The sequence below is a fragment of the Canis lupus genome, chromosome 1, assembly GCF_003254725.2.
Source record: "Canis lupus dingo isolate Sandy chromosome 1, ASM325472v2, whole genome shotgun sequence".
Classification (NCBI taxonomy): domain Eukaryota; kingdom Metazoa; phylum Chordata; class Mammalia; order Carnivora; family Canidae; genus Canis; species Canis lupus.
Genome location: NC_064243.1, coordinates 111,831,494 through 111,858,787, shown reverse-complemented (window position 1 = coordinate 111,858,787; position 27,294 = coordinate 111,831,494). Strand labels below are relative to the sequence as shown.

At 46.0% G+C, this 27,294-nt stretch overlaps 1 protein-coding gene across 1 annotated transcript in view; it reads right to left on the bottom strand.

The window, feature by feature from the left end:
* Positions 1 to 10,285, bottom strand: part of LOC112645377 (carcinoembryonic antigen-related cell adhesion molecule 1-like) — a 157,546-nt gene extending 147,261 nt beyond the window's left edge. The window contains exon 1 of the mRNA XM_049094527.1: positions 10,101 to 10,285. Within this exon, the coding sequence (XP_048950484.1) occupies positions 10,101 to 10,164 (64 nt within the window). The 5' untranslated portion in view covers positions 10,165 to 10,285. The remainder of the gene's footprint in view (positions 1 to 10,100) is intronic.
* Between the last annotated feature and the right edge of the window lie 17,009 nt (positions 10,286 to 27,294).

Below are 27,294 nucleotides of genomic sequence, written 5' to 3'. Positions count from 1 at the left end.
AGGGACAGGTCCTGAACTCTCAGGGACCAGGGAAGAAGCAGCACCTCCCAGGGAGAGACCCATCGGCCTTTTAGGGCACTGAGAGTGCCAGGTTATGACCCATGATCCAAACTCTAGAGGTCAGGGATATGGACAGTGGAGTCCTCCTGTGCTGAAGCCCCAGAGAAAGGTCAGAAACCCCATGGGTGACTCCAGGATTGGACACTATGGGGCGGGACTATGGAGCTCCTAGTCACACCAGGGCTGAAGAGATACTCACCGGGGGTGGAAGCTGGGATCCGGAGATCTTTGAGATCACGACAGGCACTGACCCTAAGAAAGATCGGCTTAAGTGTGAGGGTTGCAGGGCGAGGTCACAGTTTTGTTGTTATAGTTGGGGATAAGGAGGAGAGTCAATCAGGCATGAGTTACAGAAACCCTCTCTCCACCACTGTTGTTTAGCAGGGCAAGGGCCCAGGAGAGGGGATAAGGAAAGGCATTGGAGCAAGTCTGTCCTGGACCCAGATAGGAAGCCTTAGAGGTTGATGGTATCTAGGAGAATGTGTCCTGAAAAGCGATGAACCACCCAGGAAAGATATAAAACATGAGGATTTGAATGTGTAGAGGGGGCAAGGCTGCAGCATCATGTTCAGGACATGTTGGGAACCCTGGGGATGCTGGATCCCTGAATGTGGGGCCCCTGCTGTGTATTTCCCTCGCCCCCTAAGGCCAGGAGATGCTGTATGTGACAATGACCCATCCTCTATCTCCATCTTCCTGGAAGAGGCATAAAGTACATCCCAGGACCTTCCCTAGGTGATCCCAGGTTCTCTGGTCTCACACAAGTGAGCGTGATGTTGTCATGGTTCCTGCATCTGCAATTTGGGGTGACCATCCCACGTGCCCTGTCAGGTTCTTCCACTCTGCTGTGTGAGCTTCCCCAGGACCTCCCTTACATCCTGAGGCTGCAAATCCCCCTCACAGGACTCGTGGACTTAAATAAACCATGAGAAATGCCCTTTATTGAGCCCTTACTCCTGTCAGCACTGCTGTAGATTTGCCAAGTGAACCAGGACCACCCTGAGGAGCTGTTCCCCAATTTTGTCTAATTTACAACCAACTAGGCTGTGAAGGAAGCATCCAGGACTGCAGCTGGCAAGGAAGGAGCCAGATGGAATGAGATGGACAATCCAGGGGGCAGTTGGGAACCCTGGAAGAGCCACCAGAATCCTAGGTCAGGACTGGCTCTCCCTCCTGCCTGGAAGTCAGCTGTGGGACAGGATCAGCTGTGAGAAATGCCATCATACCATCCACCCCTTGTGCGGAGCAGGAGACACCCCAGGGCAGCCACGAGTGCTAGTTCGAGCAGAACCCCAAGTGCAATGCCAATGATGGACCCCAAAGGGAAGCCTGTGCTGTTTCTTTTGTCTGAAATATGTAAAAAGGGAAGGGAAGGTGTATGAAGTCAAATCTGGGGATACCACGAGGGGCCAAGAAGGAAGGGCCTGCTTATGGAGGAAGTCAAGGCCACTGAGGTCTGGGTGGTTGTCACCACAGAGTTCTCACACTCAGACTGCTGCATCACATCTCTTCCTGATGAAACCATGAAATTTCTCTATTTCTCATGTTGTCCCCCACCAGTACCACCATTCTGTTCATCTTCCTATCACAAAATGCTTCTCCCCTGTGTCTTCCCTTTCATTCTCATTGATACTCTTAAAGGGAGACCCTTATCTGTCCACTCAACGCTGATTAAAGGGAATAACATTACCTGATGACTTCTGAGGGCAGTTCTGTGTAAAGCACTTTGGATATACTTTTTTTTTTAATTTTTATTTATTTATGATAGTCACAGAGAGAGAGAGAGAGGAGAGAGAGGCAGAGACACAGGCAGAGGGAGAAGCAGGCTCCATGCACCGGGAGCCTGACGTGGGATCCGATCCCGGGTCTCCAGGATCGCGCCCTGGGCCAAAGGCAGGCGCCAAACCGCTGCGCCACCCAGGGATCCCGGATATACTTTATATTTAATCTCATCTGCTTCTCTGCTCTTGAGGGTGTAATCCCTACTGTGCAAAATGAGCGTCTAAGTGTGGAAAGGGCTTAACTAAATCAGTGAAGGTCACAGACCTGTAATGTGAGAAGACAACAGTGAATCCCAATTCCACGTGATATTACAGCTAATAACAAAAAGGTTAATGACAACATAATAGTTGCTAAATTTGATTGAGTCCCAAATTTGTGTATGAAGCTGTCTCAGGATTTCATCTCATGAGCTCATATTAACAACCCTCACAACAGCCTTAAGATCCAGCTGTTGTTTCCACTTTTATAGATGAGAACACTCAGGCTCAGGAGCTTGAGTGTCTTTCCCAAGGTCCAACAGCTGGTACATATCAGAACCAAAAGGCTACAAGATTATTCTTAGTCTGGTTATCTTATCCACAAAGTCCTACAGGCCTACATTTCCTGCAGGTCTTTATCCGTCCCATGCCAGGAAAATATACAGGAAGGAAAGTGGAGGAGTTGAAGGTCACTCAAAGCTCACAGTCACACTGAGGGGATCACTTTAGCTGGAACTAACCAGGTTGGAGACCTCACACTGGTAATTCCCAGCAGCCTCCCTCCTGACAGGTCTTATGGCCAGGATGCCTTTGAACCAGGACAGCTCCATCCACTCTATGAGCTTTAGATTCTGCCCATTGAAGAACCACTGGATGGAACCCCAGTGTTATTTGTGGAGCAGATCAGGACCACAGAGTCTTTCTGTTCTATGGCATTGGCATTATGTTCTATGTCTATGGCATTTCTGGCCTGGAGAGAGGGCTGGTTCACTGGATCTGTGGAGAAACAGAGGTATGGAAGGAGCATGGGCCTGGAGCTTAGGCCTATGCTCTTTCCTCTGAGATCTTGGCCAACCTAAGACCCCAGTGAGCTATGTAATGGTGACTCGGGGAATGGCCTTGTTACCTGCAGAAGGATGAGTGTCTTTGTTCAAGTGTTGAATGTAAGGAGAGGGCTATGCCTCCCCCTCTGGCCCTCACATTGCCTCATTCACGTGTCTGCTCCGACTGGACAGCTCTGTAGTATCAGCAGCAGGAACATCTCCTATATCCATGTGTCCATAATCCTCATCATCAGGTGGAATTTTTCCCCCATGGATTCGTTTCTTCAATTTTTGTGACTTTATTTATTTTTTATTTATTTATGATAGTCACACACACACAGAGAGAGGCAGAGACATAGGCAGAGGGAGAAGCAGGCTCCATGCACTGGGAGCCCGACGTGGGATTCGATCCCGGGTCTCCAGGATCGCGCCCTGGGCCAAAGGCAGGTGCTAAACCACTGCGCAACCCAGGGATCCCAATTTTTGTGACTTTAAAAGCTCAGGCCTCTTTCCTTACATCCTTTCATGGGGGAGGAAGCCTCACAACCATTCCCTCTCTGTGTCCAAGGCAGCTTTATGGAAAATAGGGAAGGTAATTTACTAAGGAATGAGACAGGCTTCATAGCCTAGGATTCAAAAAGTTTTCAATCTACAGGATTTCTCACTCTGAAGCTTTTCACCTCCAGATCTGTGGATTGACTCTCATGGCGAAAACCTCCTGTAGAGAAGTGGTTTACTATATACAGAATACTGGCACCATTAGGAATACAAGAAACTACCACATCATAATAAAGATATATATTAAATGCCTATAGCTAGCATCATACTCTATGATGAAACACTGAAAGTGTTTCTTCCAGATTACATAGAAGATAAATATGTCATTTAAACAAGCTGTAATCAACAGAGTTCACAAATCCAAGTCAAAATAATTAGAAGGAAATAAACAGAATACAACCAAATTGGAAAGAAATAAGTACAATTATGTCTGTTTGCAGATGGCATGACATTACATGTCTAAAGCAAGGATCACCCTGAAAACTGTCAAAATCATAAATAATTTCAATAACTTTGCAGGATACAAAATCAACATACAAAATCTCTCTGTTGTTAGCATTAACAACAAACTACCCCCAAAAGAAATTAACAGAAATGTCTGTTCATGTGTTCTTCACATTTCTTAACTGGATTCTTTGGTTTTTGGTTGTTGAGTTTGAAAAGTTCTTTATATATCTTGGATATAGCCCTTTATCTGATGTGCTAATTGCCAATACCTTCTCCCATTCTGTAGGGACTTTGTTGGGTTTTGTCAACTGTTTCCTTTGCTGTGCAAAGCTTTGTATCTCAATGAAGTCCCAATAGTTCCTTTTTGTTTTTGTTTCCATTACCTCTGGAGATCCGTCGAGCAGAAAGTTGTGTTGCCGAGGTCGACGAGGTTACTGCCTGTATTCTCATCTAGGAATTTGATGGATTCCTGTCTCATGATTAGGTCTTTCATCCATTTTGAGTTTATCTTGGTATATGGTATAAGATAATGGTCCAGTTTCATTTTTTTCTACAAATGACTTTCAAATTTTCCAAACACCATTCCTTGAGGAGACTGTCTTTTTCCAAAGAATATTCACAAACAGACATTTCTCCAAAGAAGCCATACAAATAGCCAACAGAGACATGAAAAAAAAAATGGTCCAACACTTGGTATCATGGAAATACAAGTAAAACCACAATGAGATATCACCTCACGGCCATCAGAATGGTCACATTAACAAGTCAGGAAACAGCAAATGTTGGTGAGGGTGCAGAGAAAGGGGAAGACTCGTACACTGTTTGTGGGGATGCAGGCTGGTACAGCCACTCTGGAAAATAGTATGGAGATTCCTCAAGAAGTTAAATATAGAGATACCTCATGACCCACCAATGCACTACTAGGTATGTCCCCGAAGGACACTAATGTGATCTGAAGGGACCTGCATTCCAATGTTTACAGCAATAATATACAGAGTAGCCCAACTGTGGAAAGAGCCCAGATATCCATTGGTAGATGAATGCATAAAGAAGGTATTGGCAAATAGCATATATATATATGAATATATATATGAATATATATATTCATATATAGATGAATAAAAAGTTATATATATGTATATATGCAGGATGAAATATTACCTAGCCATCAAAGGGATGAAATTTTAACATTTATATCAATGGAGATGGAACTGGGGAGTATTATGCTGAGCAAAATGAGTCAATCAAAGACAGACAATTATCATATAGTTTTACTTATGAAGAAATTCAGACACACACACAAAAAACAAATATTGTTAAGGTTCCACTTACACAAGGTACTTAGAATAATCACAGTAATAAGCGAGAGCAGGCAGGGTGGTGGTTACTAGGCTTAGGGGCAGGAGTGTTTAATGGATGGTGGTAATGGTTGCACAAAAATACAAATATACTAATATTACTGAATTGTATACCTAAAATGCTTAAAATGATAAAACTTATGTATATTTTATCACATCAAAAAATGGTAATCGAGGAAGAAAGGAATTTTGTGTAAGGTCACACAGTAAAAGCCAGACCTAGGATCAGAAACTAAGTGTATTTGATTCACAGACTTAGGTCTTCACCACACTCTCATTTTGTTTACTGAAATGGTCCCTGATTCTATTCTGTTCTCCTGCCCTCTGGGCCTTCTATCATTTGCACATCACTGGTAGAGTTATCTTCCCAGGGAGATGTAACACAGGACAAGGTGTCATTTACCTTCTACATCCAGCCTGACAGGGTCACTTTTGCAGAAACTGACCGGATTGGAGACCTCACACTCGTATTTCCCGGCATCCCTCTTCCTGACAGGGTCTATGGTGAGGGTGCTGTTGTCCTGGGACAGCTTCTTCCTATCCGTGAGTATTAGAATCTGGCCATTGAAGAGCCACTGGATAGAGACCCTGGTGTTACTTGAGGAGCAGGTCAGGAGCACAGAGTCATCTTCTGTGACTGTGGTGTTGCTGGCAGTGAGAAGGGGTTGAGACACTGGCTCTGTGGAGAAACAGAGGAGGTGACAGCATGAGAGTGGGCCTGGGGTCTGGTGACCCAGGGAGCTCTGTCAAGGTGCCCCTGAGGATGGCCATGCTTCCTGCACAAGGTTGAGTGTCTGTGTTCAGGTGGCAGTCTGTCAGGACAGGGCTGTCCCTCTAACACTGGTCCTCTGTCACGTGTCTGCTCTTCCTGGATATCTCTGTAGCGTCAGCACCAGGAACCTTCTAAATCTCCATGTGCAGCATCCTCAACATCAGGGGGAATTTTATAGCCACTGGCTTCTTGGGAACATTTCTTGAGCTTTCTGAAAAGATCAGGCCCTCTCTCTAGTATGGTAGCTTTACATAGAAAGGGGAGGCATTTATTTCTCTTTTGTAAAATAATTTATTAGAAAATGAGAACAGCCCAGCCAGTCTTTCTGAGCTTAGGTTTGGAGAAGCTCCAATCTAAAGGGTTTCTCAATCTGAATAAGACTTTTACTTCCTGCCTGTAGATTGACTATTACAGGGAGAACCTCTTTAGAGTAGTGGTCACAGTTTTCACAGAAGGCTGGTACTCTTAGCTGTGGGTATAAATATGTACTTTGGCATTGCTCCTTCTGTGCCATGAAGGGACGTCACGGGGGCATCTACCTATATTGCAGTTGGGAACCATTATGCAGTGTTCTCTCAGCGTTGGATCAAATGTGCTGGGGTCATACAGTGTTAGAGAACTGGGAGACTGCAGAGTCAGGACACAGTAGAGGGGCTGCATCAGGACTCTTTCTTTCCCATTCCCCAGTGGTCTCACTGCAGAGATGCTCTGGTACAACTGGAGACACAGTTTGGCCAGATTACAGACAGGGGTGACTGGAAGGGTGGAAACCAGGTTATTTAGTAGTTAAGTGTCTGCCTTTGACTCAGGTCATGATCCCAGGATCTGAGGAAGTCTGGGGAACCACTGGGAAGAAAGAGTTTCACCAGGAGGAGGATATGAGTCAGGAGTAAAAGGCACGAAATGAGCCCATGAGCCTATGGGGACTGCAAACCTGCTCCTACTGCCTTTGACTCCCTGGATGAGTCACGTAGAGAGTAGATCAAGGGATCACATGTCCCTGTCAGGTGTGTTCCACTTGTTACCGTAACAGAGGGAAAAAGCCCTGGATGATGGCACAGTGAAAGATCATTCTCCTGGTGACCTGGTCAAGCTGGCTCCTCACGGAACCTGGCAGACACTGCTGCTCTGATTTCTGTGTCCTCCAGGCAATAGCCTGGGAGGGTGGGCCTGGCCACAGGGTTTATCAGAAGAATCCAGGAAAGGCTTAAGGGTAGAGGGAGCTGCACAGAGCAGGACTAGTCCCAGCCGAAGAGGAGGAGGAGGAGGAAGATGAAGGAGATGGAAGGAGCAGGAAGCCAGAAATGTCCCAGGCTGTGAGCAGGGGGGGTTACAAGTGACTTCAAAGACTCCAGGAAGAACCCACAGCTGACCAAGGGGCAGGGCCAAGGCAGCCCTGCAAATCCTCCCATGGCCAAGCAACACCACAGGCGTCAGGAGACTCGTCTCGGGGAGTGGCCTAAGGGGCTGGTGGTCAAAGGGACAGAACATGGCTCTCAGTCCCTGAATGGACAGGGAGCAGGTATGGCCAGGATCTCCTGGGACTCTGCATCCAGGGACCAGATATGAAGAGACTGAATCATTCATTCATTCCTTTCCTCCTTCATGAAAGAGCAATTGAGATGTTGGGTCTTGTGCGGGTTCAGGGTACATGGTCAGGAGGAGAGGGCGGAGTCCTTTCTCTTACACGCCCCTGGGATCACACCAACACATCAGGAAACAGTGAGTCCAGGTCCAGTGCAGGAGCTGTGGATCGGCCACTGGGGAGGCCTGGGCATTCCCCGCACTGACTCTGATCGTTGATGAAGGTGATTTAGTTCCTGAGTAAAACCATGAATTCTCCATTTGCTCTCCCTTCCCACACCCCACACCAGAAAATCTGCCTTGAGCTGTGGATCCCTAAGAAGAAAGGTCTGATCCACCAGCTGCTCTCAGGGTCCAAAGATGCCTAATAAGGCCCCCTGAGTGGAGGAGGAGATGTGGCCGTGGCTGCAGACAGACCCTGTGGGATTGGGATCTGCCTGCTGCTCTGGTCTGTGTGACTCTGATTCAGTGTCTGCATCGCCCTCTGCCTCCATTTCCCCTCAATCAAAATCAAGTAATGGCTTTTGATTAGCTGTGTTCTCTGTCATTAACCTGAAATCTTTCACAATTACCTGACCTAAGGCTGGCTATAGAGGAGCTGCCCAGATAAACATCTGTTATTTTCCTCCATAAGACACAGCTCCCTGGGCTGTATCCTAAGTGCAGGAGTTACTACCAGGAGTGCTGACCTTCCTCTAGGGTCTCCTGTCCTCCAGGGCGCTCAGACAGTGTCTCAGGAACCTTGCCTATCACTGCTTTCTGCCCCACTTCTCAGGTGAGGGACCAGGCTCTGCCCCTCCCCAGATGCTGAGCCCTGGCGGGTGACCCGCTCAGGAACCTCAGGACTCAGGCACCAGGAGATCATTGCTCCCAGTCAGCCCTGCCAGGAAGTCAAAACCCAAGCCTAGCACAGACTCCCCTAGCTTGGTCACAGGAGTCAGAAGTCCTAAAATGGATGTAGACAGGAGCTTTCTGGCCTGAGCTCTCTTGAGGATCCCAGGGGACCCATCAGGCCTGGCGCTAACTGAGCCCCACTGGGTCTTTCTCAGAGTTATGATCACAGACAGGGAGGAGCTCCAGGGGCTGGACTGAATCTGTCTCCCTTTGCTGAGTTACACCTGTCAGGCTTGTTCTCTTTGCAGGGAATGTCTGCTGGGTTGGAAGCCAGGAGTCAAATTCTGATCTTTGGAAATGTGTCTCCACTGTGTGTCCTGCACTAAATGCTTGAACCACTACAGGGACATAATGCAGAGAGGGATGGAGGCCCAGTGCAGACCTGTGAATCCTGTGTGTGTGAAGTAGAATTCCCCCCACCCGACACCAGAGGTGAGAGAGGAATTACTCACGGAATACTCGGAGCTGTCCAGGTACTAGTGCAGTTTCAAATTTTCTGTTTATGATTTGTAGGATGTAAGATCCGGCATTATTCACGGTGATGTTCTGGAACAGCAGGGATCCATTGGGGTATATTGTCTCTCTGTGGCTGTATGCAGGCCCCGGGGTAGTGACTTTGGTGTCTATTACATATAATAGAATTTTATGGGTCGGCAATACAGTTTCCCCTCTGAACCAGGTAAGGCCTGCTGTATCCCCAGGCAGATTGAGGACCCGCAGAAGAGCATCCTTCCCTTCAGCAGCATTGGGAGGCACGGACTCCACAGTGACTTGGGCAGTGGTGGGCGGATTCCAGGAGATTAAGAGTGAGACTAGGAGGGAAGAGAGGGGACGGATCAGTGTTTGGACCTATATGTTGGAATGGAAATCTGGGACCCTGGAGGTAGAGCAGGTCCTAATCTCCCAGGCTTAGGGTTAGTGCGAGCATGCACAGTATCTGGGTGTCTGTGTGTGTCTCTTGCTGGTCAAGGTCAGCTACATGGCTGTGCTAAAACTGGGCCTCTGAACTCATTTCCTCCTTTTGAACACTCTCCCTCAGATGTCTGTGGCTCTCTCTTGATTGCCCTCAGATACCTGCTCACACTCAGGGGTTCTTGGGAGAAGCCTGTCCTGACCACCTCCTTGACGACCTTCTGTCTTAATGTCCTGACCTTTCCCTGCTCTGTTCCCTTCAGGGGGCTTGTCCTTACCTGACATGACTTTCTAGATGTCTCTGCGGGTCTGTCTTCCTCCCAGAGAAGTGAGCTCAGGGAGCAGGGACTGGTCTGCTCTGTGCTGTCCCCCGGGGTGGCCCGGCTGCAAATACCAGGGCTGAGCGTCCCCAGGGCCCTCCGAGTCTGGCGCTTATCGGTCAGGACCCCAGGGTGGTGGCAAGGCCAGGGTTTAGGGTCCCTGGGTGTGGTTCCCGTCAGGTTGCAAAACTGAGTCCCCGGTGAGGAGGCCCTTGGGACCCAGCCCCTCACTCCCCACTTGCAGATCCCGAGGCCGCCCCGTCGCTGAGCCGGCTCCCCCGCCCCGCCCGCCGCCCCGTCCCCCGCGGAGCCCCGTCCGCCCCCCCAGGCCCCAGGCCCCAGGCCGCCGCTCCCCCGTCCTCCTGCCCCTCCCAGGGGATCGGCCCCCTCACCGGCCAGCAGGAGCTCCTGCCAGGGGCCGCGCCCTGCTCGGGGAGAGGCCGAGGGGGGCTCCATGGTGCCCGCTGCCCGCTCCGTCCGGCCGGGGTGAGAGCAGCTGCCGCCGCGCAGACGCTCGGGCCCCGCGGTCCGCCCCACAGCGCCGCGTCCTTCCCCCTCCGCGCGGGGCCGCCTCTGGGGGCGGGGCCGGGTCACGTGGGCCGGGCGGGGGCTCGCCGGCCCCCCCCTCCCCGACGGCAGGTCCTGGGTTCCCTTCCTCTGTCCCGTGGGGTCCCGCAGCTGCTGAGGCCTCCCCGTCTTCAGCGGGGATTTCCGGCAGACGCGAGCGCGCGCACACGGCCTGCTTGGCCCGAGCACGAGCCCGGGGCGTCGGGTCCGGGGCGCGCCCCGCAGCTGGGGGCGAGGTGCAGGGTCCGCGCCCCCACAGCCCTCCCTCCTGGCCCTGGGGCTTCCCCCTGCAGAGCGGGAGCCCGGGGCCGCCTCCAGAGCCTGTCCCGGGACGTCACCCCCACCGGGCCTGGGGATCACCTGGGGAACGTCATCAAGACTGCGGAGGCCCAGGTGACCCCTGGACAGGCTGCTTTAGCAGATGCGCAGCCAGGCTGAGGCCCCGGGACGTGGCGCCGGGGCCGCCTCTGCTCTGCGCCCACGGAGGGAGGGTCCGCAGATCCTGCGGAAAAGCAGATCTGACTCGGCAGGTGTGGTGTGGACCCCGGAGCCTGCATCTAACCAGCTCCCAGGGGACACGGATCCTCCTGGCCCCGGGGGGCAGGCTTTGAAGAGCCGGGCTGAGGGGGACCCGGCTCCCTGAGAGGGTGACCCTTGTCCCTTCCCTCAGTGGCCTGTGCTGTGTCCTGGCCTTGAGTCTGTGGGCACCACACACACAGCCCAGGGTCCCCAGGATCCAGGGGATCGTTTCCCTTTGTTACAGGGAAGTCCTGCTGGGCCTGGGTCTCCCCAGTGATCTCACCTGCACTGGGGAGTTTGGATTTCCTCCTTGCAGCAAGGTCACAGAGAGGGCTCTGGGGGTGAGAAAGGGGCAGACTGGTTGATGACTAGTGAGGGACCTAGTGGGCAATCCTTTGTGTACCTGCTGCCTGGCCTCTCAAGAGCTCAGTTCCCAGATGGGAAGTGTTTTTTTCTGTGTCATGGGAAGAGAAGATGGTGGTGGCATATTGGGTGCCTAGGACTCCCTGGCTCAGGGAAGGATTTGAGTAGACCCTCCCTCTCAGTGTCTGTTGGCTGACCTGTGGCCCAGAGAATGTCATTTGCTCCCAGTCATCCTGGGCAGCCTGTGTCCTCTGCCTCATAGACTTTCCTATGGTTACTCTGCCTCCCCTGTGGGTGGTGCCAGGCAGGCAATAGGAAGTTACATAGGGACCCCTGGCAGATTGGGGTGCTCCTAGGGCCCTCCTGGCAGCAGGCAGGACAGTACTGGCACGTGGGAGGGACCAGAGGTTCTGTTAGAGAAAGGGATGGAAATTAGGCTCCCCCTCCACCTCATCCATAAGCTGCTTCTGGGTTTGTGCTCCTGTGTGTTGTCCGCATGTCCATATGTCACCTCCTGGAGCTGATGCTGGGGCAGGCTCCAAAAGGATTTGAATGAACTCAGACCTGTTGAAAGGGCTAGCCTATTTAAAATCAAGTCATTTGTTTTCTTTTTTTCTTTTTTCTTTTTTAATTTTTGATAGTCACAGAGAGAGAGAGAGAGAGAGAGGCAGAGACACAGGCAGAGGGAGAAGCAGGCTCCATGCACTGGGAGCCTGACGTGGGATTGGATCCTGGGTCTCCAGGATCGCGCCCCTGGCCAAAGGCAGGCGCCAAACCGCTGCGCCACCCAGGGATCCCTGTTTTCTTTTTTAGTATGCTGTTGTTGAGTTCCTTATATATGTTAGATATTAATCCCTTAACTCTACATAGTCTGAAAATATTCTTTCTCACTTGGTAGGTTGGCTTTCCATTTTGTTCATGGTTTCTTTTGCTGTACAGAAACTTCTTAGTATGATATAGTTCTGCTAGTTGACTATCATTTCTGTTGCCTGTGCTTTTTGTGTCATGTTCATAAAGTCATTGCCAAGATCAATGTCATCAACATTTTCCCCTATGTTTTTTTTCTTAGGAGTTTTATGGGTCTTATCTTTAAGTTATTGATCCATTTTGAGTTGATTTGTGTATGTGTAAAGTAAGTGTGCCATTTCATTCTTTTGCATGTGGCTATCCACTTTCCCCAACATCATTTGTTGAAGAGACTATCCTTTCCCACTGTGTATTCTTGACACCCTTGTCGAAGATCCGTTGACCTTATATGCATGGATTTGGTTCAGGGCTCTTTGTTTGTTCCACTATTGTTTCCCTCTGTCAATACAGGTACCTGCTAGAGAACTGGTTCTGAACTTGGGTTTGGCTCCTCACATCTCAAAAACCCACACTTGAGAGACAAATGATGGCAGATGCACTCGTTGGAGTGCTGTCATCATGCCTTACTGTTTTGATGACTGCTATTTTGGAATGTAGTTTCAAATTAGGAAGAGTGATGCCTCCAGCTTCGTTGTTCTTGATCAAGTGGACTTTGCTATTTGGCGTATTTTGTGGTTCCATGCAAATTTGAAAATTGCTTTTTTTCTCTTTCTCTGAAAAATACTGTTGGCATGTTGATGGGGATTGCATTGCATCTATAGGTCATGTTGACTAGTAACGATATTTTAACACAATTCTTCCAATCCATGGACAGGGGATATCTTTTCATTCATTTGTGTGTGTTTCAATATTTTTCATAAATGTCTCACAGTTTTCAGTGTATTTATCTTTCCCCTTCTTGGTTACATTTAGTCCAAATTATTTGATTCTTTTTTTTCTCCGTTTTTTTCCTCAGAAGACCTTGAATTCTTTTACTTATCTGTAAACAAGTTAGTGGCAAGAAAATTTCTTTAAAAAAGAAATTTTAAAATTTATTTTTTAAAGATTTATTTATTTATTTATTTATTTATTTATTTATTTATTTATTATAGACAGAGAGAGAGAGAGAGAGGCAGAGACACAGGAGGAGGGAGAAGCAGGCTCCATGCCGGGAGCCCGACGTGGGACTCGATCCCTGGGACTCCAGGATCGCGCCCTGGGCCAAAGGCAGGCGCTAAACTGCTGAGCTACCCAGGGATCCCCATATATTATTTTCAATACACTGCAGTTTGAAAGGTGTACCAACTCAGAGGCATAAGAAACTTCAAAAGCCATAGATACAGAGCTTAGGAAGGTGAAGGCTGTGAATGGCCCTTATCATTTAATGCGTGCTGGATTTTCCCAATTGCTGCATTGCTCCTGAGCAAGGTTGTTGGCAAAACAGAGCGGCTCTGCCGCCCCTCTGCTGACAAGGAGGAAGGAGGGAAGACCAGGCCTGCCCGCAGTTGGCTATTTTATGAAAATTTGTATTTAAGTAATATTTCATTTTATGTATATGTAATTTAACAACGTTATTGAGAATAGTGGACATATAGGAAACTCACCCAGGATTTGCTGGGAGTTCAAGTCTGCCTTTGGCCTGAGGTGATGATCTCTGGTCTCTGGATGGGAGCGCCACGGGGACTCCTGCTCAGTTAGGCTCTACCTCCTCTTTTACCTCCTCCTCTTGCTCCGCTCTCTCTCGGTACGTGAAATTTAAAGAAATAGGTTAAACTCAACCTATGTAAAGACACAGTTTATATACGTTTTCCCATGTGCGTGCACCACAGACATCATCCTACGGAAATGTAAGGAAATTGTCCCTTCCCACCTCAAAAAATCTCCTCATGTCCTCTTCGCTATTCTCTTCTTTTATCCCTCTTAACCCTCTTTTTGTTCTTAAACCATGTTCACATAAAAACCTTACATTTTATTGTTGATTATACATTGTTTCAATTCTTAATTAAAAAAATGAATAATAATACGATTCGGCTACTGAGTAAGTTCGTTACTTGGTTGTGGTTTTTAAAAAAATTCACCCAGGGCAGCCTGGGCGGCTCCGTGATTGGTGCCTGCCTGGGCCCAGGGCATGATCCTGGAGCCGGGATCGAGTCACCGCATCGGGCTCCCCACATGGAGCCCTGCTCCTTCCCTGCCTGTGTTTCTGACCTTTCCTCTCTGCTCTGTCTCTCAATTTAATAAATAAATAAAATCTTTTTTAAAAAATTCAACCATTGTACATTGTTTTGTGGATTCACCATTTTTTCTCTTTACCCTTTCATTTATGTTATTACACTGGAAACATGAGCAGAAAGGTCTTTTTCAAAAATTCATTCACTCACTTAGGGACATTTCTGCTGTTTCCACCTCTGGACTATTACAAGTAGACCTGCAGGAACTTTGACAGCAGTCTTTGAGATGGGTGTGTGTGGTCTCATTTCTCTTTGGGAGAGTTGCACCCAGAGAGGGCAGTGAGGGGATCTGAGGAGGCACATGTTTACTTTGTTGAGAGAACATGCTAGATTGTTTCATAGTATTGTAATTTTACTTTCTCACTAGCAATGTATGAGAGTGCCCGCTGCCCTGTTGCTCAACAACACTGAATCATGGACAGTCTTTAAATTTTTTGCCAGTCTGATGTATGAGAAGTGGCATCTCAGGGTGCTGTTTGCTTTGGTTTCAACTGTGAAAAACATTTATCATTGTCTTTTATCTTCCTTTCACTTTATTAACAGGTCATATGAGATCTAGCCACTTAATAGTGTTACATTTACCTATATACTACATCCTCCCAACCATTCATCTGCCGTAGGACATTTAAGTTGTTTCCATATCTGGGCTGTTGGGAATAGTACTGTAATGAGCACTGGTGTGCTCCTATCTCCTCAAGATATGCTTTTGATTCTTTTGAAGAATTATCTAGAAGTGGGATTGCTGGATCGTATTGTGTTTTATCTTCAATATCTTGAGGAACCTCCATACTATTTTCCAGAGTGGCTGTAGCAGCCTGCATCCCCAAAAACAGTGTATGAGGGTTCCTTCTCTGCATCCTCACCAACATTTACGGTTTCCTGACTTGTTAATTTTAGCCATTCTGACTGGTGTAGGGTGATAACTCATGTGGTTTTGATTTGTATTTCCTGATGCCAAGTGATATGGAGCAGTTTTTCTTGTGTCTCTCTGGCCATTTGTTAGGTCTTCTTTGGAGAAATGTCTGTTCAAGTGTTCTGCCAATTTCCTGACTGGATTTTTTGTTCTTGAGTGTTGAGTTTCTAATTTCTGTTAGATTTTGGACACAGGCACATACTGAGAATAAATTTGCAGATATCTCTTCCATTCCGTAAGTTTCCTTTTGAGTTTTGTTGTCTGTTTCCTTTCTTGTACAGAAGCTTTCTATCTTGATGCAGTCCCAAGAGTTCATTTTTGCTTTTCTTTCCCTTGTCTTTGGAGACATGCTAGCCCATTTAAAATCAGATCATTTGTTTGTTTCGTTTTTACTATGCTGTTGTAGGAGTTCCTTATATATGTTATATATAAACCCTATCTGACATGTTCTGAAAATGTTTTCCCATTTGCTCGGTTGCCTTTTCATTTTGTTCATGATTTCCATTGCTGTACAGAAACTGCTTAGTCTGATATAGGTCTACTTATTGATTTTCATTTCTGTTGCCTGTGTTTTTTTGTTCATATACATGAAGTCATTACCAAGAAGAATGTCATCAATCTTTTCGCCTTATGTTTTCTCTTAGAGTTTTACTGTTTGGGGTCTTTAAAAAATTATTTGTTTATTCATTAAAGACAGAGAGAGAGAGAGAGAGAGAGAGAGAGAGAGAGAGGAGAGAGACAGACACAGGCAGAGAGAGAACCAGGCTCACACAGGGAGCCCGATGTGGGACTCGATCCTGGGACTCCAGGATCACGCCCTGGACTAAAGGCCACTACACTGCTGAGCCACCCAGGGATTCTCCACTGTTTAGGTCTTATATTTAAGTTCATTGATCCAGTTTGAGTTGATTTGTTATGTGTAAAGTAAGTGTGCCATTTCATTCTTTTGCATGTGGCTATCCACATTCCCCATATCATTTGTTGAAGAGACTCTATTTCCCACTGTGTTTTCTTGACACCCTTGTTGAAGATCCTTTGATATACATGCATGGATGTCAGTCAAGGCTCTTTGTTTGTTCCACTACTGTTTCCCTCTGTCAATACTGGTACCTGGCAGACAACTGGTTCTGAACTGGGTTTCAGCTGCTCACACCAAGAATCACACTTGAGAGACAAGTGATGGAGATGCCTACTTGGAGTGCTGTCACCATGCCTTACTTCTATGATGATGCAGTTTGGCAAGTAGTTTGACATTAAGGAGAGTGATGCCTCCAGCTTCATTCTTCTTGCTCAAGTGGACTTTGCTATTTGGTGTATTTTTGCAGTTCCATGATATTTGAAATTGCTTTTTTTTCTTTGAAAATTCTGTTGGATGGTTGATGGGGATTACATTGCATCTGTAGGTCATGTTGAAGACTATAGATATTTTAACACAAATTTTCCAACCCATGGACAGGTGATACTTTTCATTATTTGACTGTGTTTCAATTTTTTCATCAATGTCTCACAGATTTCAGTGTGTTTATCTTTCCCTCCTTGGTTACATCTTAGTCAAATTATTCTGATTGTTTTTTTTCTTCCTCTTTTCACAGGAAACTTTTGAATTATTTTACTTAGCTGTAAAAAGTTAGTTGCAACAAAATTTCTTTTCTGTGAGGATAGCTCCCAACATGTTCTTCAACACAGGAAAACATTTACTGTTCAATTTCATTGGAGAGTCTTCCACAGAAAGCATACTGATAGACTGGAGACTCATCACAGTGTCTGTTCCACTCTATTATTTTCAATATACTTGCAATTTCAAAGGTTACCAATCAGGTGTAAGAAACTTCATGCTTGATACAGAGCTTAGGAGGTGAAGGCTGTGAATGGCTCTTTTCATTTAGTGCATGCCTGATTTTCCATTCTCCATACATAAACAGAGAGGCCTGCTTTTCATGGACCAAAAAGAGCAAATCTTCCAAGGAATGGAACTTACCCTGGCATTCTCTGAGGTATGAAGCCTCCAAAGCCAAATGCCAAGATACCAGCCAGTGTATTTTTGGGCAATGATCTAAACAACAGACTCTGCTTTCTTGATGATGGCAAATGGGGCCTTTGTCTTGCTTTCCATGAGTAGACACTGAAGCCACGTTGTCTATGTCTTTGCTTCTCTTGTAGTTGAGTGTACTCTGCTTATTCTTGACCCAAAATTGTGGGGTTTGGGTTGCCTCCCAGGCAGTGTCTCTGGTCCCACAGAGCAGAGCTCACCTGCCTCTGCCACTACAGATGGACTATGCCTGCCTGCAGGTGCCTGCCTCACCCTTCATGGGACCGCAGAACAAAGTATGTCATAGTTCCTGATGCCTTTGTAAATGGGATGATTTTATTTATTTTCCAGATAGTTTCCCGTATGTTCCTTGCAATGTATATTGTAAATGCACTGACATCTGTATATTGATTTTGCATCCTGAAACTTCTATATTTGTTTATTTTTCTGACAGTTGTTCATGTAACCTTTAGTGTTTCTATACAAAAATACCATGTCATCCACAAATAAAGACAATTTTACTTCTTTTCCATCATGAATGCTTTTTTATCTTTCTCTTGTTTATTTGCTCTGGAAAATACTCTCAGAACTATGTCAAATAGATGTGGTGATAATGAGCACCCTTGTATTGTTTCTGGTTCCATAGGAGCTTTCCTGAAATTAAAAAAGAAATGAAATGAGATGCCATCCAAACTGGAGGCTGACGATGAGGGTTAATGAGGTAGAAGAAAGAGTGAGAGACATAGAAGATAAGTTGAGAACAAGGAAGGAAGCTGGGGAAAAAAGAGAAAAACTATTAAAAGGCCATGATGAAGGGTAAAGGGAAATAAATAATAGCCTCAGAAGGAAAACTATGTATAACTAGGATTCCAGAGAGTGCCGAGAGGGACAGATGGCCAGAAAGCATATTTGAACAAATCATGGCTGAGAACTTCCTAACTTGGGGAGGGAAACAGGCATTCAGATCTAGGAGAGAGGAGGCTTCCCCACCCACCAAATCAATAAAAACCATTCAACACCTCGACATTTAATAGTGAAACTTGCAAATTCCAAAGATAAAGAGAAAATCCTTAAAGCAGCGAGAGACAATAGACTCCTAACTTACTGGGGAGAAATATTAGATTAACAGCAGACCTCTCCAAGAGACCTGGCAGGCCAGAAAGGGCTGGCAGGATATCTTCAGGGTCCTAAATGAGAAGAACATGCAGCCAAGAGTACTCTATCCAGCAAGGCTCTCATTCAGAATAGAAGGAGTGATAAAGAGCTTCCAGGATAGGGAGAAACTGAAAGAATATGTGACCACCAAACCAGCTCTGCAAGAAATATTAAGGGGGACCCTGTAAAAGAAAGAGGAAGCCCAAAGAAATAATCCGCAAAAACAGGGACTGAATAGGTATTACATGACACTAAATTCATATCTTCAATAATTACTCTGAGCATGAATGGGCTAAATGATCCTATCAAAAGATGCAGGGTTTCGAACTGGATAAAAGCAAGACCCATCTCTTGCTGTCTACAAGAGACTCATTTGAGACCTAAGGACACCTCCAGCCTGAAATGAAAGGTTGGAGAACCATTTGGCATTCAAATGGTCCTCAAAAGAAAGCTAGAGCATCTATATCAGAAAATTAAAATTTATCCCAAAGACTGTAGTAGAGATCGAGAGGGACATTATATCATATAAAGGGTCTATCCAACAAGAAGACCTAACAATCATGAATATTTATGCCCCCAATGTGGGAGCTGCCAAGTATATCAATCAATTAATAACCAAAGTAAAGACATACTTAGATAATAATACACCAATAGCAGCAGACTTCATCACAGCACTTTCTGCAAATGACGCATATTCTAAGCACAACATCACCAAAGAAACAAGAGCTTTGAATGATACACTGGACCAGATGGATATCACAGATATATACAGAACTTTCCATCTGAATGCAATTGAATACACGTCTTCTCAAGTGTACATGGAACTTTCTCCACAATAGGCCACATACTGTGTCAAAATCAGGTCTCAACTGATACCAAAAGATTGGGATTGTCCTCTGCATATTTTCAGACCACATGCTATGAAACTAGAACTCAATCACAAGAAGAAATATGGAAGACACTCAAACACGTGGAGGTTAAAGAGCATCCTAGTAAAAGATGAATGGGTCAACCAGGATATTAGAGTAGAATTAAAAAGATTCATGAAAACTAATGAAAATGAAGATACAACCATTCAAAAATCTTTGGGATACAGCAATAGCAGTCCTGAGAGGGGAAATACATCCCAATACAAGCATCCCTCAAAAAATTGGAAAAAACTGAAATACACAAGCTAATCTCACACCTAAAGGAACTGGAGAAAAACAGCAAATAAAACCTACACCAAGAAGAAGAGAGATAATAAAGATTCAAGGAGAACTCAATGAAATAGAGACCAGAAGAACTATAGAACAGATCAACAAAACCAGGAGTTGGTTCTTTGACAGAAGGGAAGCTTTCAACCTTTCACCATTGTATATGATGTTTGCTGTGAGATAGTCAAATATAGCTTTTATTATGCTGAGGAGTGGCATCCTCTATATTATTCTATGCTTGTAATTTCTGCATATCTGCATCTTTGACAAAAATGCCCACTGATCAGAAAGGATTACACTCTTGCACTATTGGTGGGAATGTAAGGCTGGCAGTCACTCTGGAAAACACTACAAAGATTCCTCAAATGTTAAGAATAGAACTTCCCTGTGATCCAGCAATTGCACTGCTAGGTATTTACCCAAGGGATACAAAAATACTAATTGAGGGATACACTCTGATGTTTCTAGCAGCATTATTTACATTAGCCAAATTATGGAAACAGCCCAAACATCCAGCAGTTGTTGAATGGATAAAGATGATGTGGTGTGTATAATATAATATACCATTATATGTATATTATGACTCAGCATAGAAAAGAATGAAATCTTTCATTTCCATCAATGTAGATGGAAGATTGATTATGCTAAGTGAAAAGGTCAGTGAGAGACAGAGAAATACCGTATTTCACTCCGTGGAATTTATGAAACAAAAAAAAAAATTAGAGCATAGGAAAAGGGAGAGAGAATTAGGAAAACCAAGAAACAAACTCTTCACTACAGAGAATGAATTATGGTTGTCAGAAGAAGGTAGGTGGGGGATGAGTGAAATAGAAGATGGGGATTAAGCAGGGCACTTGCTGTGATGAGCACGGGTATTGTAAGGAAGTGTTGAATCACTGGATCATCTACAAAGCCCACAGCAAATATCATTCTCAATGGGGAAGCACTGGGAGCCTTTCCCCAAGATCAGGAACAAGACAGGGATGTCCACTCACCACTGCTATTCTACATAGTACTGGAAGTCCTAGCCTCAGCAATCAGACAACAAGAAGAAATAAAAGGCATTCAAATAGGCAAAGAAGAAGTCAAAATCTCTCTTTGCCAATGACATGATACTCTACATAGAAAACCCAAAAGCCTCACCCCAAGATTGCTAGAACTCATACAGCCATTTGGCAGTGTGGCAGGATACAAAATCAATGCCAGAAATCAGTGGCATTTCTATACACTAACAATGAGACTAGAATGAGAAATTAAGGAATCAATCCCATTTACAATTGCACCCAAAGCATAAGATGCCTAGAATAAACCTAACCAAAGAGGCAAAGGATCTATACCCTAAAACTATAGAACACTTTGAAATTGAGGAAGACACAAAGAGATGGAAAATATTCCATGCTCCTGGATTGGAAGAATTAATATGTGAAAATGTCAATGTTACCCAGGGCAATGTACACGTTTAATGCAATCCCTATCAAAAAGCCATGGACTTTCTTCAGAGAGTTGGAACAAATTATTTTAAGATTTGTGTGGAATCAGAAAAGATCCCGAATAGCCAGGGGAATTTCAAAAAGAAAACCATATCTGGGGGCATCATAATGCCAGATTTCAGGTTGTACTACCAAAGCTGTGATCATCAAGACAGTGTGGTACTGGCACAAAAACAGACACATAGATCAATGGAACAGAATAGCAATCCAGAAGTGGACCCTCAACTTTATGGTCAACTAATATTTGATAAAGGAGGAAAGACTATCCACTGGAAAAAAGACAGTCTCTTCAATAAATGGTGCTGGAAAATTGGACAGCCACATGCAGAAGAATGAAACTAGACCATTCTCTTGCACCATACACAAAGATAAACTCAAAATGGATGAAAGATTTTATGTGAGACAACATTCCATCAAAATCCTAGAGGATGGGGATCCCTGGATGGCACAGCGGTTGGCGCCTGCCTTTGGCCCAGGGCGCCATCCTGGAGACCCGGGATCGAGTCCCACGCCGGCTCCCGGTGCATGGAGCCTGCTTCTCCCTCTGCCTGTGTCTCTGCCTCTCTTCTCTCTCTCTCTTCTGTGACTATCATAAATAAATAAAAATTTAAAAAAATCCTAGAGGAGAACACAGGCAACACCCTTTTGAACTGGGCCACAGTAACTTTTGCAAGATTCATCCATGAAGGCAAGAGAAACAAAAGCAAAAATGAACTATTGGGACTTTATTCTTTTATTTTTAATTTATGATAGTCACAGACACACACAGAGAGAGGCAGGTGAGTGTGGGCAATTGAATGTTCTACCAGGTGAGTGTGGGCAATTGAATGTTCTGGTCCCTGAAGCCCAAAGGGGCCGTGGGTTTGCCAAGCCTGCCCTAGGCTGTGCTCTCAGTTTCAGAAAATAGAAGAGCAAGGGGAACAGGGGGTAGTAGGGGGAAGAAGGGGCTTGAGGCAGAAACATGCCTCATGGCCAAGGTCCCAGAGAGCGGCCAGGTGGGACTAGAACCTGAAAGTCACACAGATAAGTTCACAGAAGGTTACAGGGCTCAGAGGCCTCTTCTTGTTTTACAGGAATTACAACACCCTGAGAAAAACATTTACTGCCAGATCAACCACAAAGCAGAAGTGGCTTCCTAATTACCTCATGGCACTTCTCCTTCCTATCACAGCTCCTGCTGTGGAGCTGGGCAGGGAGTCCTAACAGGAGAGAATGGGTGTTGAGCAGAGAGGAAGGGTCATTTCTCTACAGGAGTGACCAGTTCCGCCTCTTGAACAGCATTCTACAAATCTTTGACCCATAAACTCTCCCCAGACCACTCCCCACTGTACTCCCTGCACATTCCTGTTAGCCCAGGACCCCTGGGGCCCACCCCCAGCCCATGGCTGGAATCCAGGGTTCAACTTTGGCTATCTCAGGGAATAAGAAATCTCAGGCCGGGGGTGGAGGGGTGCTGGATCCTGCCTCAGAAGAGGTACATTCCTGGCCAGAATGGGACTTGCCTTGTCCGGGCTAGTCTAGGGGAGGCAGTGCATGCAAATGAAGCTAAATTGTTTGCTGGTCCTACCTTAAGCTGAGACAACCTGGATCCCAGTGAAAAGAGTAGGAGAAGGAGTGAACTTCCGGGTATGTGCACCTGCTGGCTGGACCATGGCCGGGAGCAGAGACAGAGGTCAGCACCCAGAGTTGTGAGGAAGCTTGGCCTACCATCCCAGGTAGGGACAGGTCCTGAACTCTCAGGGACCAGGGAAGAAGCAGCACCTCCCAGGGAGAGACCCATCGGCCTTTTAGGGCACTGAGAGTGCCAGGTTATGACCCATGATCCAAACTCTAGAGGTCAGGGATATGGACAGTGGAGTCCTCCTGTGCTGAAGCCCCAGAGAAAGGTCAGAAACCCCATGGGTGACTCCAGGATTGGACACTATGGGGCGGGACTATGGAGCTCCTAGTCACACCAGGGCTGAAGAGATACTCACGGGGGTGGAAGCTGGGATCCGGAGATCTTTGAGATCACGACAGGCACTGACCCTAAGAAGATCGGCTTAAGTGTGAGGGTTGCAGGGCGAGGTCACAGTTTTGTTGTTATAGTTGGGGATAAGGAGAGAGTCAATCAGGCATGAGTTACCAGAAACCCTCTCTCCACCACTGTTGTTTAGCAGGGCAAGGGCCCAGGAGAGGGGATAAGGAAAGGCATTGGAGCAAGTCTGTCCTGGACCCAGATAGGAAGCCTTAGAGGTTGATGGTATCTAGGAGAATGTGTCCTGAAAAGCGATGACCACCCAGGAAAGATATAAAACATGAGGATTTGAATGTGTAGAGGGGGCAAGGCTGCAGCATCATGTTCAGGACATGTTGGGAACCCTGGGGATGCTGGATCCCTGAATGTGGGGCCCCTGCTGTGTATTTCCCTCGCCCCCTAAGGCCAGGAGATGCTGTATGTGACAATGACCCATCCTCTATCTCCATCTTCCTGGAAGAGGCATAAAGTACATCCCAGGACCTTCCCTAGGTGATCCCAGGTTCTCTGGTCTCACACAAGTGAGCGTGATGTTGTCATGGTTCCTGCATCTGCAATTTGGGGTGACCATCCCACGTGCCCTGTCAGGTTCTTCCACTCTGCTGTGTGAGCTTCCCAGGACCTCCCTTACATCCTGAGGCTGCAAATCCCCCTCACAGGACTCATGGACTTAAATAAACCATGAGAAATGCCCTTTATTGAGCCCTTACTCCTGTCAGCACTGCTGTAGATTTGCCAAGTGAACCAGGACCACCCTGAGGAGCTGTTCCCCAATTTTGTCTAATTACAACCAACTAGGCTGTGAAGGAAGCATCCAGGACTGCAGCTGGCAAGGAAGGAGCCAGATGGAATGAGATGGACAATCCAGGGGGCAGTTGGGAACCCTGGAAGAGCCACCAGAATCCTAGGTCAGGACTGGCTCTCCCTCCTGCCTGGAAGTCAGCTGTGGGACAGGATCAGCTGTGAGAAATGCCATCATACCGTCCACCCCTTGTGCGGAGCAGGAGACACCCCAGGGCAGCCACGAGTGCTAGTTCGAGCAGAACCCCAAGTGCAATGCCAATGATGGACCCCAAAGGGAAGCCTGTGCTGTTTCTTTTGTCTGAAATATGTAAAAAGGGAAGGGAAAGTGTATGAAGTCAAATCTGGGGATACCACGAGGGGCCAAGAAGGAAGGGCCTGCTTATGGAGGAAGTCAAGGCCACTGAGGTCTGGGTGGTTGTCACCACAGAGTTCTCACCCTCAGACTGCTGCATCACATCTCTTCCTGATGAAACCATGAAATTTCTCTAATTCTCATGTTGTCCCCCATCAGTACCACCATTCTGTTCATCTTCCTATCACAAAATGCTTCTCCCCTGTGTCTTCCCTTTCATTCTCATTGATACTCTTAAAGGGAGACCCTTATCTGTCCACTCAATGCTGATTAAAGGGAATAACATTACCTGATGACTTCTGAGGGCAGTTCTGTGTAAAGCACTTTGGATATACTTTATTTTTTTTTTAATTTTTATTTATTTATGATAGTCACAGAGAGAGAGAGAGAGAGAGGAGAGAGAGGCAGAGACACAGGCAGAGGGAGAAGCAGGCTCCATGCACCGGGAGCCTGACGTGGGATCCGATCCCGGGTCTCCAGGATCGCGCCCTGGGCCAAAGGCAGGCGCCAAACCGCTGCGCCACCCAGGGATCCCGGATATACTTTATATTTAATCTCATCTGCTTCTCTGCTCTTGAGGGTGTAATCCCTACTGTGCAAAATGAGCGGCTAAGTGTGGAAAGGGCTTAACTAAATCAGTGAAGGTCACAGACCTGTAATGTGAGAAGACAACAGTGAATCCCAATTCCACGTGATATTACAGCTAATAACAAAAAGGTTAATGACAACATAATAGTTGCTAAATTTGATTGAGTCCCAAATTTGTGTATGAAGCTGTCTCAGGATTTCATCTCATGAGCTCATATTAACAACCCTCACAACAGCCTTAAGATCCAGCTGTTGTTTCCACTTTTATAGATGAGAACACTCAGGCTCAGGAGCTTGAGTGTCTTTCCCAAGGTCCAACAGCTGGTACATATCAGAACCAAAAGGCTACAAGATTATTCTTAGTCTGGTTATCTTATCCACAAAGTCCTACAGGCCTACATTTCCTGCAGGTCTTTATCCGTCCCATGCCAGGAAAATATACAGGAAGGAAAGTGGAGGAGTTGAAGGTCACTCAAAGCTCACAGTCACACTGAGGGGATCACTTTAGCTGGAACTAACCACGTTGGAGACCTCACACTGGTAATTCCCAGCAGCCTCCCTCCTGACAGGCCTTATGGCCAGGATGCCTTTGAACCAGGGACAGCTCCATCCACTCTATGAGCTTTAGATTCTGCCCCATTGAAGAACCACTGGATGGAACCCCAGTGTTATTTGTGGAGCAGATCAGGACCACAGAGTCTTTCTGTTCTATGGCATTGGCATTATGTTCTATGTCTATGGCATTTCTGGCCTGGAGAGAGGGCTGGTTCACTGGATCTGTGGAGAAACAGAGGTATGGAAGGAGCATGGAGCCTGGAGCTTAGGCCTATGCTCTTTCCTCTGAGATCTTGGCCAACCTAAGACCCCAGTGAGCTATGTAATGGTGACTCGGGGAATGGCCTTGTTACCTGCAGAAGGATGAGTGTCTTTGTTCAAGTGTTGAATGTAAGGAGAGGGCTATGCCTCCCCCTCTGGCCTCACATTGCCTCATTCACGTGTCTGCTCCGACTGGACAGCTCTGTAGTATCAGCAGCAGGAACATCTCCTATATCCATGTGTCCATAATCCTCATCATCAGGTGGAATTTTTCCCCCATGGATTCGTTTCTTCAATTTTTGTGACTTTATTTATTTTTTATTTATTTATGATAGTCACACACACACAGAGAGAGGCAGAGACATAGGCAGAGGGAGAAGCAGGCTCCATGCACTGGGAGCCCGACGTGGGATTCGATCCCGGGTCTCCAGGATCGCGCCCTGGGCCAAAGGCAGGTGCTAAACCACTGCGCAACCCAGGGATCCCAATTTTTGTGACTTTAAAAGCTCAGGCCTCTTCCTTACATCCTTTCATGGGGGAGGAAGCCTCACAACCATTCCCTCTCTGTGTCCAAGGCAGCTTTATGGAAAATAGGGAAGGTAATTTACTAAGGAATGAGACAGGCTTCATAGCCTAGGATTCAAAAAGTTTTCAATCTACAGGATTTCTCACTCTGAAGCTTTTCACCTCCAGATCTGTGGATTGACTCTCATGGCGAAAACCTCCTGTAGAGAAGTGGTTTACTATATACAGAATACTGGCACCATTAGGAATACAAGAAACTACCACATCATAATAAAGATATATATTAAATGCCTATAGCTAGCATCATACTCTATGATGAAACACTGAAAGTGTTTCTTCCAGATTACATAGAAGATAAATATGTCATTTAAACAAGCTGTAATCAACAGAGTTCACAAATCCAAGTCAAAATAATTAGAAGGAAATAAACAGAATACAACCAAATTGGAAAGAAATAAGTACAATTATGTCTGTTTGCAGTTGGCATGACATTACATGTCTAAAGCAAGGATCACCCTGAAAACTGTCAAAATCATAAATAATTTCAATAACTTTGCAGGATACAAAATCAACATACAAAATCTCTCTGTTGTTAGCATTAACAACAAACTACCCCCAAAAGAAATTAACAGAAATGTCTGTTCATGTGTTCTTCACATTTCTTAACTGGATTCTTTGGTTTTTGGTTGTTGAGTTTGAAAAGTTCTTTATATATCTTGGATATAGCCCTTTATCTGATGTGCTAATTGCCAATACCTTCTCCCATTCTGTAGGGACTTTGTTGGGTTTTGTCAACTGTTTCCTTTGCTGTGCAAAGCTTTGTATCTCAATGAAGTCCCAATAGTTCCTTTTTGTTTTTGTTTCCATTACCTCTGGAGATCCGTCGAGCAGAAAGTTGTGTTGCCGAGGTCAACGAGGTTACTGCCTGTATTCTCATCTAGGAATTTGATGGATTCCTGTCTCATGATTAGGTCTTTCATCCATTTTGAGTTTATCTTGGTATATGGTATAAGATAATGGTCCAGTTTCATTTTTTTCTACAAATGACTTTCAAATTTTCCAAACACCATTCCTTGAGGAGACTGTCTTTTTTCCAAAGAATATTCACAAACAGACATTTCTCCAAAGAAGCCATACAAATAGCCAACAGAGACATGAAAAAAAAAATGGTCCAA